Consider the following 14,528-nt stretch of genomic DNA (forward strand, 5'->3'; position numbering starts at 1 on the left):
AAACCTGTGCACGCTCTGCAGGAGTCAGCCAGGCCCTTCTCATGACGTCCGGCCACACACCCTCAATACAAGTCTATGGAAGGGAGAGTGACGGCTGCCACACCCCCTTCCATAGACTTGCATTGAGGGGGCATGGTCTGATTTCACAAGGGGGTGTAGCCAATCCCCGCAGAGCGTGCACAGGTTCGGAACTAAAGGTTTCGAATGCAGCCAGAAAGCTGGCCAGTGGAGTACCCCTTTAAGCTAGTGCTTACCAAGTCCAGTTCTTAGGTACCCCAACAGGTCATGATTTAAGGATATCCTATACAGAGAACACTTGTGATGCCTGATGCACTGACGATAATCATTTCACCTATGAAAGACTAAGGAAATCCTGAATACGGTCCCTCAAGTTACAAAAATTGGTTCCAGGATGACCATTGTATGGTGACCATGGCCGACCTTTATCATTGCCTTTAGACTGGTTTTTGTGTCTAGAAAAGGCGCAAAAAAGGCGCCAGCAGGGTTTATTTGAGCCTTTTTTGCACCTTTTGGTTTACAAATTTCTGCTGATTTTGAGTTGCAATCCACTGATTTTGGCAATACACGTGATATGGAAGGGATTTATCAACTGCATCTTTTCTGTGAAAAGGCACAAAAAAAGGGGCAAAGCCACTGAAAAGTCTCTAAAACTACACCAGCCCAGACATGGTGTAGTTTTTTGGTGTATGTGAAGAGAGAAATTTTAGAAAATGTGACCTGCACAAAATTTATCAGATGCTCTTTGACCATTTAATAAATGTGGTGTTCCTACACATTACCAGCACACAAAAAAAAGGTGCAAAAAAATGCTTCACTTACACCTACAATGATAAATGCCGGCCCATAACTCTATGGAAATCTAGCAATTCAAAAATAGGAAAGAGTATTAAAGAAAAATATGTAAATAAGTAAAAGTAAGAAAGAGCTGCTGGGAGCTGTTAATCACTGTCTTTATACGGGACAGGAGGTCCTTCAGCATCATGTACAGTAAAAGTAAAATGGAGCTAACCTTGTCACAGGTAAAGGGCAGTACAGAACATGTAGTACCTTCCTTTTTGTAGGCGCTACCAGACAGCCAGTCAGTGCATGCACTTCAGTGAAATGCCCATTCTGACTGATCGGTTCTTCCAGCCATTGACACATTTCACAGATCTGGACTGTCCGTAGCATTTTATCTTGAGTTTGGTTTCAAGTTACAATGGTCCAGAAAATATTGTAACCTGAGGTCATTGTAAGTTGAGGGACCATTGTACATGACCTGTTGGGGGTACATGAGAAACACTGGTATAAGCAAATATATTCAGCTATACTGCACTGTGGGTGAAGTCTTCCCTATTCACCTTAGTCTAATAATAAAATGACATCTCCCACAATGTAATGCAGTAAAAGGCTATGTATCATGGGATTTGAATTGAAGGGAATGAATCCAGCTGCAGTAATGTTGGACAGTAAACTGCAATATCAAGCTGTGAACTGCAGGCCATCAATTTTGAAGGGATAGTCCAGTGAAAATGAACTATACTTCTCTCCAACACCAACCTCCGGTATCGCTGCTCCTGGTCACCACTACTTACCCCTTCTGGTGCTGGGGCCCAGGATATCAGAGTGCCGCTCAGCTGGCGTGGAAATTCTGGAGTGTGCACAGTGTAGCAAAATCCCATTTAAATCAATGGGACTCTGCTGCTGCGGAATTTTCGTGCGGAAATCTTCTTGCGCGTAAATTCTGCTGTGTGAACATACCCCCGTCACTTTCTGGTGTTGGGTCCCAATAAGTTACATTGCCACTCAGCCCAGTGATTGGCTGAGCGGCACTCTAATGTATTGATCCCCAGTACCAGGGAGTGGAGTGCGACAGAGACAGGACAGGGAGTAGAGATAACAGAGGTTATAGGGGGGGGGACAGAGAGAGGTAGGTATAGTTTTTTTTTTGCTTTATTTTAAAAGGCAGCTTGGCCATGTTTAAAAAAAAAATAATTCTCTCTATATATTATATATATATATATATATATATATATATATATATATTATATAGAAGAAGAGGTCCTTTAAGAGGTGGGATAACACTTTAAAACTATGGTTCCATGGCCTTCAGCAAATGTCCACAGACAGCAGGTGGCGCTGCTGCATAGAAGAAAGATTTCACAGATTTGTGTATATGACACTGTATTAAGAATTGTCTTCTAATCCTTTATTACAAAATACAATTTCACACAACTTTTCAGGATAAAAAGTGTGTTTATGAGGAGTAGCACAATTTGTGGCCAATATCTAACTTGTATACTAGATTTCTGCTCTGCAGGCCTCATTTCTAACTTTCTGTTGTTCCCGAGCTAGTGGATATTACCTAAAAATCTATCCTGCTCCTGTATCTCTTCATACACTTCCCATGAAACATCAGCATGGAGGACATTGTAGTACAGTACTGACTTGGTCCCTTAGTAACTTTCATGTAACCTCCTAGTTTTATTAGATACTACAGATTTATAGCTTTCCACCAACAAAACATTTTTATTACAAGTGAATAAAGCTTATGGAGTCATCTGCAAAATGAGAATTTTCACTGTGTAAGGAGCCCTAAGGATATCTGGATGTTAAAGGGGTACTCCACTGCCCAGAACATTTAGTTCTGAATGCTGGGTGTGGGCTGAGAGGGTCGTGGCACCACGGGCACGCACCTTGTGATGTCATGCCACACCCCCTCTCATAGACTTGCATTGAGGGGGCGTGATGTGACATCACAAGGAGGGCGTGACCGTGATGTCATGAGCCCCGCAGCCCGTACCCAGCATTCAGAACTAAAATGTTCCAGACGCTGGGGCAGTGGAGTACCCCTTTAATAGCATTGCAGTTTCCAGTTTCAATCAGTCCAGGTGCCATTGGTGGGGTCTACTCCCACACATGCATGGGAAAAACTACAGGGGTAGAAAAGTTGTGGTCACACCAGGCCCAGGAGCCTGTGGGGATTCAAAAAATCTCTCCAACCATAGGAAGAGAGATGGAAAAACTTGCCACAAGTTTCCAGTTCTTCCTCTGCTCCCCTGCATGCAGGTGATGGATCCCCCATAACACACTCACCGCTCTGTATGGCGGACGCCCTCACCTTTCCCTGGGGTTGCAGATCTCTGTTTGGTTCCAATAGTTCTTGCTCCAAATCTTCCTGCTCCTCGGCTGGGTCAAAATTATACATGGGCATCAGCTGATGGCGGAGTTTCTCCAGCCTGACACAGAAAGAGGGGGATTCAGACAAAGGGGGTAACTATGCAACACCAAACATATGTAAAGAAACCGAAAGGGACAGAGACTTAGACTTAGGAGTATTGACTAAACTGGCCCAGGATGCACAGAGCCGTGTATATGTATAGCAACAAAAAAATCGTCAGATTGTGATGTCACAAGTGAAGGATTTATGTAACGTGCATGGTTTCTATGGGCTGTAGATCTGATTTTTATCCCTTTGGTATGTAAAGTACCAGTAAAAAATTTGGACACACCTTTTCATTCCATGTTTGCTCATTTATTTTACATTGTAGATTCATACAATAGTAGCTCTTACATAACCTGTTTCAGTTTCCCATAGCAACCAGATATCTAATTTTTCAGAGGCATTATTAAAAACTAAAGAATTAATCTGATTGGTTGCTATGGGCAATTGCCCCACTTTTCCTCTGCACAGGTTTTGACAAATCAATACAAATAATGGTCCCACTATAGAAACTAGCTGGGATGGCAGGTCACTGCAGGATGCTGGTTTGGTGGGCCTTGAATTTTGACTGTATCACCAACAGTGTGGACCTCATGTAGACCAAATTTCATAACCGTGTTTGAAGATATTGTCAAGTATAGACATGAAAACCTTCAAAGTTCTGGGGATTTTCCTGACTGACCTTCATATCACAAAGTAATCATGTGCTGTCATTTCTCCTTACTCAGCTGAGTGCTTCTTGCCATAACGTAGATTAGAACAGTGATCTGTAGTTTTTATAGAAACATTAAAAATTATATTTTAATAGTTTGGACATTTACACTCTCGACTATATCAAATGTTTATTTTTATTTTATTATTTGATCAGTATAAAGGCAGACCAGAGAAGAAGACAGCAAAGCTGTAGGAGGCAGGTAAGGGGGATCTCTGGCCGCCATCTTGTCTGCAGTCATACCGCGGGTGGTCTGATAAACCTTACTAAGCTCCAGTTATGCTTCAGGAAGGGTTAATGGAGGCTGAATGGTTAATGGCAGGCATCAGTATGATCGCTGATGTCCAAAATTATTGGCGGTTCCTGGCTGCATGAAGTGATCACAGCTCCTGCAGTCGCTTCATGTACTGGACATTATGTACCCTATTAATGTCCATTGTCCTTAAGGGGTTAAATAGAGATAAATACTGTATGGAACTGTGTACCAACACTACCTCTGCACAACACAATGCTCTAAAACGCATTATAAAAGGCAAGAAATTCTACAAATGAAAGGACTTATCCAGGAATATGAAAACAGCACCCCACCTGTCCTCAGGTTGTGTGTGGTATTACAATTCAGTTTCATTCACTTCAACGGAACCGAGCTGCAATACCACCCACAACCTGAGGACAGGTATGGTGCTTTTTCCTGAAGAAATCAGCTATGTTTTTCAATCCTCTACCTCCTGACAACACCTGTATAGTGAAAACCGTTCCAGGAGACTACCTTATGAATCTGACCGAAAAACAGTGTGCAAAGCCGTCAAAGAAAAAAGGGACATATAACATATTCTGGGATAACATTTCTTTTGTTAACTACTTAAAGTGCACCATTTTTGTACCCCCAGACCTAAACCATCATAGTATTGTTGATAATCATTGCACTGCATTCATACCATTGGCTGCACGTTTCCATCTTTTATTAGCCAGAAAATCCTTTTTTCGTGCAGTCAGCAAGTCGGATAGGTGTAACACACAGGTCCTCAGAGCATGCGCCCCTGATATGTTTGATTTGTGTGCCGGCTTTACATCACCAAGGTAATCCACTCAAGTGCGTCAGTGCAGTGCTGGAGTCAGGGAGCTCTCTGCCTCTAGTGACGGAAATACTACCCAGCGAGTCTCCGGCTTGCTCTGACGATTCACGCCGGCGATGTAAATCCGGCGCATACATCAAGCATATCAGGGGCGCCTGCTCTGAGGATCTGTGTGTCACTCACACAGCGGTACCAGCGCTCACATACAGGGAATAGGTGGCGCATTGCGAACCCCCAGCAACGCCTATCTGACCACCCGAAAAAATATGATTTTCTGGCTTATAAAAGATGGAAACCTGCAGCCAAAAAGGTATGACTGCATTGCAATGATTATCAACAATACTATGATGGCTTAGGTCTGGGGGGGGTACAAAAATGGTGACAGTTTCGCTTTAATTCCATATGTGTTCCATCATAGTTTTCATGTCTTCAATCTACGATGTACAGAATAAAAAAATAAATGCACAAAAACTACACACTAGAAAAAACATGAACGGTAAAAAGTGTGTCCAAAGCTGACTAACAATATGTTAGAAATGTGGCACAGAGAGTTAGATCATGGGTTACAATCTGAAAACAATGCACAGAACAACATGCAACTAACATGATGCAAGGAAGAAGACAAAGAAACGGTAAGAATAAAGAGATAGAGGCCAGCACGGATGTTGTCTTAAAGGGATACTCCGCTGAAATTATTTTTTTTTTTTAAATCAACTGATGCCAGAAAGTTAAATAGATTTGTAAATTACTTCTATTTAAAAAATCTTAATCCTTCCAGTACTTTCGGCTGCTGTATGCTCCACATAAATTCTGTTCGAATTTCCTTTCTGTCTGACCACAGTGCTCTCTTCTGACACCTCTGTCCATTTGAGGAACTGTCCAGAGTTGGAGCAAATCCCCATAGCAAACCGCTCCTGCTGTGGACAGTTCCTAAAATAGACAGAGGTGTCAGCAGAGAGAGCAGTGGTCAGGAAATTCAAAGAGAAAAGAACTTTGTGGAGTATACTGCAGCTGATAAGTAATGGAAGGGTTAAGATTTTTAAATAGAAGTAATTTACAAATCTAAAATAAAAATAGCCAGCACAACTACCTAATACACCCGAGGCCACCTCTGCATGGTGGATGGGAGACACGTTTTGATCAAAAAGTGCACTAAGAGCCTCCATTTTTTAACTAAGAGTGCTGCTGCAACCTTCTTTTTTGTATAATTTACATATCTTTCTGGCACCAGTAGATTTAAAAAAAAAAATTTCCAGCGGAGTACCCCTTTTAAGAGGATCATAGAACATTCATGCCTACAGTGAGGTTACAGTGTACATTGCCAGTCAATACAGGGACACGAGCAGAATACACAGAGCAGACACCACCAATCAATCCGACATCACACAACTTTCAAACAGATCAGACACAGTCAATCAATCAACACTAAGACCCATCTGTACCAAGCAGGCAGAGCCAATCAATGTACACTATTCATACAGCGCAGACAGGACCAATCAATGCTGCAAATATTCTACAGCTTTGGTCATGGAATCATTGTTCAACTTAAAGGGGTACTCCGGTGAAAACCTTTTTTCTTTTAAATCAACTGGTGCCAGAAAGTTAAACATATTTGTAAATTACTTCTATTAAAAAAATCTTAATCCTTCCAGTACTTAGCTGCTGAATGCTACAGAGGAAATTCCTTTCTTTTTGGAACACTGATGACATCACGAGCACAGTGCTCTCTGCTGACATCTCTGTCCATTTTAGCAAACGTGCATAGCAGATGAATGCTAAGGGTAACATGGTGGCTCAGTGGTTAGCATTGCTGCCTTGCAGTGCTGGGGCCTTGGGTTCAAATCCCACTAAGCAAACAACAAAAAAAGTGGTCTCAAATGGCTGGAGGTGCTCAACCCCAAATGCGGTTGTGCATTTATACTGGGGGAGCAGATCCTGCCCTTGTAGTCCGTTGCTAGGGGCGATCCCTAGCATAAAAATGCATACAATGGAGGATGCCTGCAGCGGACTACAAGTGCCACAATAGAATCCTACACCAGATAGACGGTGAGGATGTGTAACAATTAGAATACAATACAGGAATATGGATGTACTACTGTGCTAGATGTATACAATGACATTGGCTATCCCTCAACACTGATGTTAAAATTGAGACATTCGCCAGTATATCCTTATATGAAGGACACACCAGAGCTCGCACACCAACGCCAAGGTTTCTCAAGATGGTGCGAGACCTAACGCTAATCCTACCTGTGCTTGATAAGCAAAACAGGGGCCAGTGGGCAATTACGGCAGCATTCGGTCGACTCACAACTTCCTCCCAGATACCCTCCAGTGTGACTGAGCATACATGCAATGGGAGGAGGGAGGCAAGCTGCAAGCCCCACCTGAGTTGGCTAATATGGGTGCCTGGCCTCACAGGTGCTACCTTAATGCTGCCTTGAAGATATTGAAGATTTTTGGTCATGGCTCGAAAGGCCGTACGAGCAAGTATACGAAAAAAGGAGAACAAGAGTACTTACCGTCCTAAGCCTTGGAACCCCGGTAGACCTATTACAGAATTATAAAATACAAACAGCGGATGAGGTGTGCCCAATAACCGCGACGGAGGGCACGCCTATAGAGGGCAAAGAGTCAAGAGTAGGGTGTAACTCTATTTTATTTGTATCACAACGCCAAAACTTTAAACACATTAGCCATTTCGGTAGAGGGATCCGGAATGTAACGGTCAAAACAGCTGGAGTTCCAGCGGCCTAGCTTCTTAATGATGTGAGCTGGGACATCATGTTTGGAGGCTGCGGAGGCCGCCCCGATCCTGAATGAGTGTCCTGAGATGACAGCGGGATCATGACCTAGCATGGTGACTAGGGAGCGGACGTATCTGATAAACTGGGAGGAAGACAGAGCATGCCCAGCCACCGGGAGGAGCGGACTGTCCGCTGCTTGCCCGGACAGCATTGAGAGGAGGTCGGTGAGAGATGAGACTGGGCACCACTGATGTGAGGTGGGGAAATATCTGATGGATGCTCCCCATCTGCAGGTTTTAGTGGATGGAAGGGTGAAAGTGAAACCTAGCCTGTTGGATGATAGCTGGCTCAGGGTTGGCCCGGGTGCTCTGCAGCCAGTGCGCGTGAACTCCCCCGGTCTAAGGAAGCCGTATAAAGCAAGGTGTATGGCAGCTTTGATGACCGTGCTGAGGTGAAAACCAAAAGGGTGCGTGTCCAGTAAGGAAGACATAGCCCGGAAAAGATCCCCCGTGACCGGTGCGCGAGAAAGAGATTTGGGGTGCGACAAGACTGAAATACCCTTGAGTGCTGCTTTGATCGGATGAGCAGAGAGTAGAGAAGAGGCGTGAGGGTGCGAGAGCGACCTGTGGTGTTGAAGACCTGTTAAGTGAAGTTTGATGGTGTTCTGGGATAAGTGTAAAGAAGAATGGCAAAAACCAACAAAAGCTAGGGCAGAGTGTAAGTGTAAGTGTTGACGGCAAGTGTTGACGGCCGGCAGGAGAGGAAGGGCCGCGCGACCCGCAGGAGCAGCGTTCCCCCAGAGCGGCAGCGAGCAGGTGACAGGCGGGTAACCGGGACAGGGGCCTGGGGCTGCGGCAGGAGTGATACTCACCAACCTGAAACACGAAAATAACTGCAACCAACTGCAAACGACTGACACCTCCGAGACGTACGCCCTAACACGGTATCCTGCAAGAGAGAGATACCGCCCACGAGTCATACGCCCCTACCTGTGGGAGAGGGGAGTTTATATACCCCACGCCACTCCCACAAATGCAGCCAATTAGGCTTTTTACATAGTGCACCCATATTCCTGTATTGTATTCAAATCTCACTAAGGACAACGATAAATAAAGAGTAGTTATTCTTATTATTATAATGACATCAGCAAAGAGCACTGTGCTCGTGATGTCATCAGAGAGAATTCTAAAAAGAAAAGAATTTCCTCTGTAGTATTCAGCAGCTAATAAGTACAGGAAGGATTAAGATTTTTTTATAGAAGTAATTTACAAATCTGTTTAACTTTCTGGCACCAGTTGATTTAAAAGAAAATTTTTTTTCACCGGAGTACCCCTTTAAGAGCAGACACACTAAGTAGTGTGAGCACCAGATTATTATAGAGCCCTGCAAAACCCCTTTAAATACTGGAACAATTTTCTTTTATGCTGATAAAGAAGAAGGAAAAGCCTTGGTAATCACTAACAGTGAGGAAGCAGCAGGGGGCTCACCTCTTCTGCTTTCTGATGTACAGAACCTGGAGGCAGCAGAACAAGAGACAAGGAGAGACAGAATTGAGAAGAAAAACTGCAGATGACAGAGGGACTGTAACGTCGGCCATAGCTCATCTTCTGGATACAATCATGTGGCATCTATCTACATAACAACGAGTATGTTTATTATTCCTGCGCCAAGCCTGATCTACAAAGTGTCTATATTTCAGTAACACAGTGTTTTTTCAACCAGGGTGCCTCCAGCTGTTGCAAAACTACAACTCCCAGCATGCCCAGACAGCAGTTGGCTGTCTGGGCATGCTGGGAGTTGTAGCTTTGCAACATCTGGAGGCACCCTGGTTGGGAAACACTGCAGTAACATCCAGAGCTGCATGAACAATCCATAAGACAGGTTTTGCTGTGATCCCATGCCTAGCAGAAATGCTTCTTTCTTTGGTTGAAAACAGCACACTGCTTGGTGAAAGAGCTAAATATCCAACAATGAAAAAAACAGATCGCCGTCATGTGACTACAGCTTTGGGCAATAGTAAAATATAAGACACGATGTCAAGAGGAGCAAAAAAGAGAAGTGAACTTTGCAGGCTTGAAAACTGCAAACAAAAATGTGGAGTTATATTGGGGGAGATTTATCAAAACCTGTGCAGAGGAAGAGTGGTGCAGTTGCCCATAGCAACCAATCAGATTGCTTCTTTCATTTTCCACAGGCCTCTAAAGAGGCCTGTGGAAAAAGAAAGAAGCAATCTGATTGGTTGCTATGGGCAACTGCACCACTCTTCCTCTGCACAGGTTTTGATAAATCTCCCCAATTGTCTCCAAATCAGCAGAAAGGAGATGAACCTTCACATCATTCCCAAAATCTGTAACCACCAGGTATTACACAGAGAATTAATCTTTATATATAGAGGGGAGTCCCTGGGTACATTATATTCCTTATCCTGTACTAATCAGGAGTTACAGGCTGCACTCACTATTCTGCTGGTGGACTTACTATGTACGGGCTTGCATCCTGCGCACAGCAATAGGGTCCTATACTGATTATCTTATATTATACTCTATACTATTATACTGCTGATTAGAGATGAGCAAACTTACAGTAAATTCGATTCGTCACAAACTTCTCGGCTCGGCAGTTGATGACTTTTCCTGCATAAATTAGTTCAGCTTTCAGGTGCTCCGATGGGCTGGAAAAGGTGGATACAGTCCTAGGAGACTCTTTCCTAGGACTGTATCCACCTTTTCCAGCCCACCGGAGCACCTGAAGGCTGAACTAATTTATGCAGGATAAGTCATCAACTGCTGAGCCGAGAAGTTCGTGACGAATCGAATTTACTGTAAGTTTGCTCATCTCTACTGCTGATGGAGTACAGATACTTACACTACTTATCCTGTACTGCCCTGAATTATATCTCGTACTCCAGAGCTCAACTTACTATTCTGCTGGTCGAGTCACTGTGTACATTCATTACATTACTTCTCCAATAAAGATATATATCCCATTATTATACACCAGAGCTGCATCCTATATTCTGCTGGGGTTGGGGGGGGTCACATTGTACATACGGTATATATTACTTATCCTGTAATAGGTCCTGAGTTATAAATTGTATTATACTTCAGAGTTGCATTCAGTCTGCTGGGGGAGTCACTGTGTACATAAAAACACAATATATATCTCATGGCCGTAAAGGTTGGCACCCCTGAAATTTGAAAATGAAGTCTTTCTCACAGAAAAGGATTGCAGTAACACATGATTTGCTATACACATGTTTATTCCCTTTGTGTGTATTGGAACTAAACCAAAAAAGGGAGGGAAAAAAATGCAAATTGGACATAATGTCACCAAACTCCAAAAATGGTCTGGAGAAGATTATTGGCACTCTTAACTTAATATTCGGTTGCACATCCTTTGGAAAAAAAAATAACTGAAGTCAGTCACTTCCTATAACCATCAATAAGCTTCTTACACCTCTCAGCCGGTATGTTGGACCACTCTTCCTTTGCAAACTGCTCCGGGTCTCTCTTATTGGAAGGCGCCTTTTCCCAACAGCAATTTTAAGATCTCTTTACAGGTGTTCAATGGGATTTAGATCTGGACTTATTGCTGCCACTTCAGAACTCTCCAGCACTTTGTTGCCATCCATTTCTGGGTGCTTTCTGATGTATGTTTGGGGTCATTGTCCTGCTGGAAGACCCAAGATCTCGGACACAAACCCAGCTTTACACTCGGCTGTACAGTGCGACCCAAAATCCATTGGTAATCCTCAGATTTCATGATGCCTTGCACACATTCAAGGCTCCCAGTGCAAGAGGTAGCAAAACAACCCCAAAACATAATTGAACCTCCACCATATTTCCCTATAGGTACTGTGTTCTTTTCTTTGTAGGCCTCATTCCGTTTTCGGTAAACAGTAGAATGATGTGCTTTACCAAAAAGCTCTATCTTGGTCTCATCTGTCCACAAGATGTTTTCCCCAGAAGGATTTTGGCTTACTCAAGTTCATTTTGGCAAAATGTAGTCTTACCTTTTTATGTCACTGTGTCAGCAGTAGGGCCCTCCTGGGTCTCCTGCCATAGCATTTCATTGCATTTAAATGTCGACGGATAGTTCGTGCTGACACTGATGCTCCCTGAGCCTGCAGGACAGCCTGAATATCTTTGGAAGCTGTTTGGGGCTGCTTATCCACCATCCGGACTATCCTGCGTTGACACCTTTCATTAATTTTTCACTTCCGTCCAAGCCCAGGGAGATTAGCTACAGTGCCATGGGTTGCAAACTTCTCGATAATGTTGCGCACTGTGGACAAAGGCAAATCTAGATCTCTGGAGATGGACTTGTAACCTTGAGATTGTTGATATTTTTCCACAATTTTGGTTCTCAAGTCCTCAGACAGTTCTCTTCTCCTCTTTCTGTTGTCCATGCTTAGTGTGGCACACACAGACACACACTGCAAGGACTAAGTGAACTTCTCTCCTTTTTTTTATCTGCCTTCAGGTGTGATTTGTATATTGCCCACACCTGTTACTTGCCCCAGGTGAGTTTAACCCCTTAAGGACACAGCTTATTTTCACCTTAAGGACGCAGCCTTTTTTGCAAATCTGAGCACTGTCACTTAATATATTGATAACTCAGGGATGCTTTTACCTATCATTCTGATTCAGAGATAGTTTTTTTGTGACATATTCTACTTTAACAGTGGTACATTTTTGTCGTTATTTGCATCCTTTCTTGGTGAAAAATCCTAAAGTTTTATGAAAATTTAGCATTTTTCTATCTTTGAAACTCTCTGCTTGTAAGGAAAAGGGATATTCCAAATAAATTCTATATTGATTTGCATATACAATATGTCTACTTTATGTTGGCATCAAAGTTGACATTTTTTTCTTTTGGAAGACATCAAAGGGCTTCAAATTTCAGCAGCAATTTTCCACGAAAATTTAAAAATCAGAATTTTTCAGGGACCAGTTCAGTTTGAAGTGGATTTGAGGGGCGTTCATGTTAGAAATACCCCATAAATGACCCCATTATAAAAACTGCACCCCACAAAGTATTCAAAATGACATTCAGAAAGTTGCTCTGTGGGTGCACTAGAGGGCTCAGAAGGAAAGGAGCGACAATGGGATTTTAGAGAGTGAATTTTGCTGAAATAGTTTTTGGGGAGGCACGTCACATTTAGGAAACCCCTATGGTGCCAAAAAAAAAAAAAAATAATAATAATAATAAATAATAATAATAATATTTTGGAAACTACACCCCTCAAGGAACATAACCAGGGGTACCGTGAGCCTTAACGCCCCACAGGTGATTGACAACTTGTTAACTTTGTTAAAGTCGGATGTGTAAATTAAATTTATTTTTTTTCATTAAAATGCTGTATTTTCCCCGAAATTTCACACTTTTACAAGGGGTAATAGGAGAAAATGCCCCCCAAAATTTGTAACCATTTCTCCTGAGTATGGAAATACCCCTTGTGTGGATGTCAAGTGATCTGCTGGTGCACTACAGGGCTCAGGAGAGATGGATAGAGATGAGCAAAGTTACAGTAATTCGATTCGTCACAAACTTCTCGGCTCGGCAGTTGCTGATTTTAGCCTGCATTAATTAGTTCAGCTTTCAGGTGCTCTGGTGGGCTGGAGACTCTCTCCTAGGACTGTATCCACCTTTTCCGGAGCACCTTAAAGCTGAACTAATTTATGCAGGATAAAGTCATCAACTGCCAAGCCGAGAAGTTTGTGATGAATCGAATTACTGTAACTTTGCTCATCTTTAGAGAAGGAGCGCCACTGGGCTTTAGGAGAGAGAGTTTGTTTGGGATGTAAGTCGGGGGCCATGAGCGTTTACAAAGTCCCAATGGTGCCAGAACAGTGGGCTGTGACACCTGTGGGGCATAAATGCTCCCTGCACCCCTTATAACGTGAGGGGTGTAGTTTCAAAATGAGGTCACATGTGGGGGGGGGGTCCATTGTTCTGGAACTATGGGGGCTTTGTAAACACACATGGCCTTCAATTCCGGACAAATTTTCTCTCCAAAAGCCCAATGGTGCTCCTTCTCTTCTGAGCATTGTAGTTTGCCCACAGAGCACTTTACAGCCACATATGGGGTATGTTCTTACTCAGAAGAAATGAGGTTACACATTTTGGGGGGCATTTTCCATATTTTCCCATTAACATTTTTTTTTTTCCATTTTCCCTTCCAACTTTAATTAAAATTCTTCAAACACCTGTGGGGTGTTAAGGCTCACTCTACCCCTTGTTACATTCCGTGAGGGGTTTAGTTTCCAAAATGGGGTCACATGTGGGCATTTTTTTGCGTTTATGTCAGAACCGCTGTAAAATCAGCCACCCCTGTGCAAATCACCAATTTAGGACTCAAATGTACATGGCGTGCTCTCACTCCTGAGCCTTGTTGTGCGCCCGCAGAGCATTTTACGCCCATATAATGGGTATTTTCGTGCTCAGGAGAAATTGTGTTACAAATTTTGGGGGTCTTTTTTTTCTTTACCTCTTGTGAAAATAAAAAGTATGGGGCAACACCAGCACGTTAGTGTAAAAATTGTTATTTTTTTACACTAACAGGCTGGTGTAGGCCCCAACTTTTCCTTTTCATAAGGGGTAAAAAAAAGGAGTAAGGAAATACCCCATATGTGGCCCTAAACTGTTTCCTTGAAATACGGCAGGGCTCTGAAGTGAGAGAGCACCATGCGCATTTGAGGACTAAATTAGGGATTGCATAGGGGTGGACATTGGGAATCACTGGCGTAGAATACCCCTAACAGGGTGCC

General features: G+C 43.1%; 2 protein-coding genes across 10 annotated transcripts in view; one reads left to right on the plus strand and one right to left on the minus strand.

Annotated features, from left to right (window-relative positions):
• Positions 1-14,528, minus strand: part of C6H3orf18 (chromosome 6 C3orf18 homolog) — a 44,457-nt gene that overhangs the window by 22,510 nt on the left and 7,419 nt on the right. For all 6 annotated transcript variants that reach the window (XM_056525151.1, XM_056525152.1, XM_056525149.1 and 3 more), the window contains exons 3-4: positions 9,246-9,271; positions 3,122-3,239 (exon numbers count right to left, since the gene is read on the minus strand). In XM_056525151.1, the coding sequence (XP_056381126.1) occupies positions 3,122-3,239; positions 9,246-9,271 (144 nt within the window). The remainder of the gene's footprint in view (positions 1-3,121; positions 3,240-9,245; positions 9,272-14,528) is intronic.
• Positions 5,219-14,528, plus strand: part of HEMK1 (HemK methyltransferase family member 1) — a 47,956-nt gene continuing 38,646 nt past the window's right edge. The window contains exon 1 of one of the 4 annotated variants that reach the window (XM_056525146.1): positions 5,219-5,321. Coding sequence is in view for 2 of the 4 variants with exons in the window: in XM_056525140.1 (XP_056381115.1) it covers positions 10,080-10,118 (39 nt within the window). In the remaining 2 variants the exon portion in view is untranslated. Of the gene's footprint in view, positions 5,322-9,313; positions 9,405-10,058; positions 10,119-14,528 lie in introns of those variants that run through there. The other 3 variants (XM_056525145.1, XM_056525140.1, XM_056525142.1) reach the window with 3 other exon arrangements.

Source organism: Hyla sarda, chromosome 6 (assembly GCF_029499605.1).
Source record: "Hyla sarda isolate aHylSar1 chromosome 6, aHylSar1.hap1, whole genome shotgun sequence".
NCBI lineage: Eukaryota > Metazoa > Chordata > Amphibia > Anura > Hylidae > Hyla > Hyla sarda.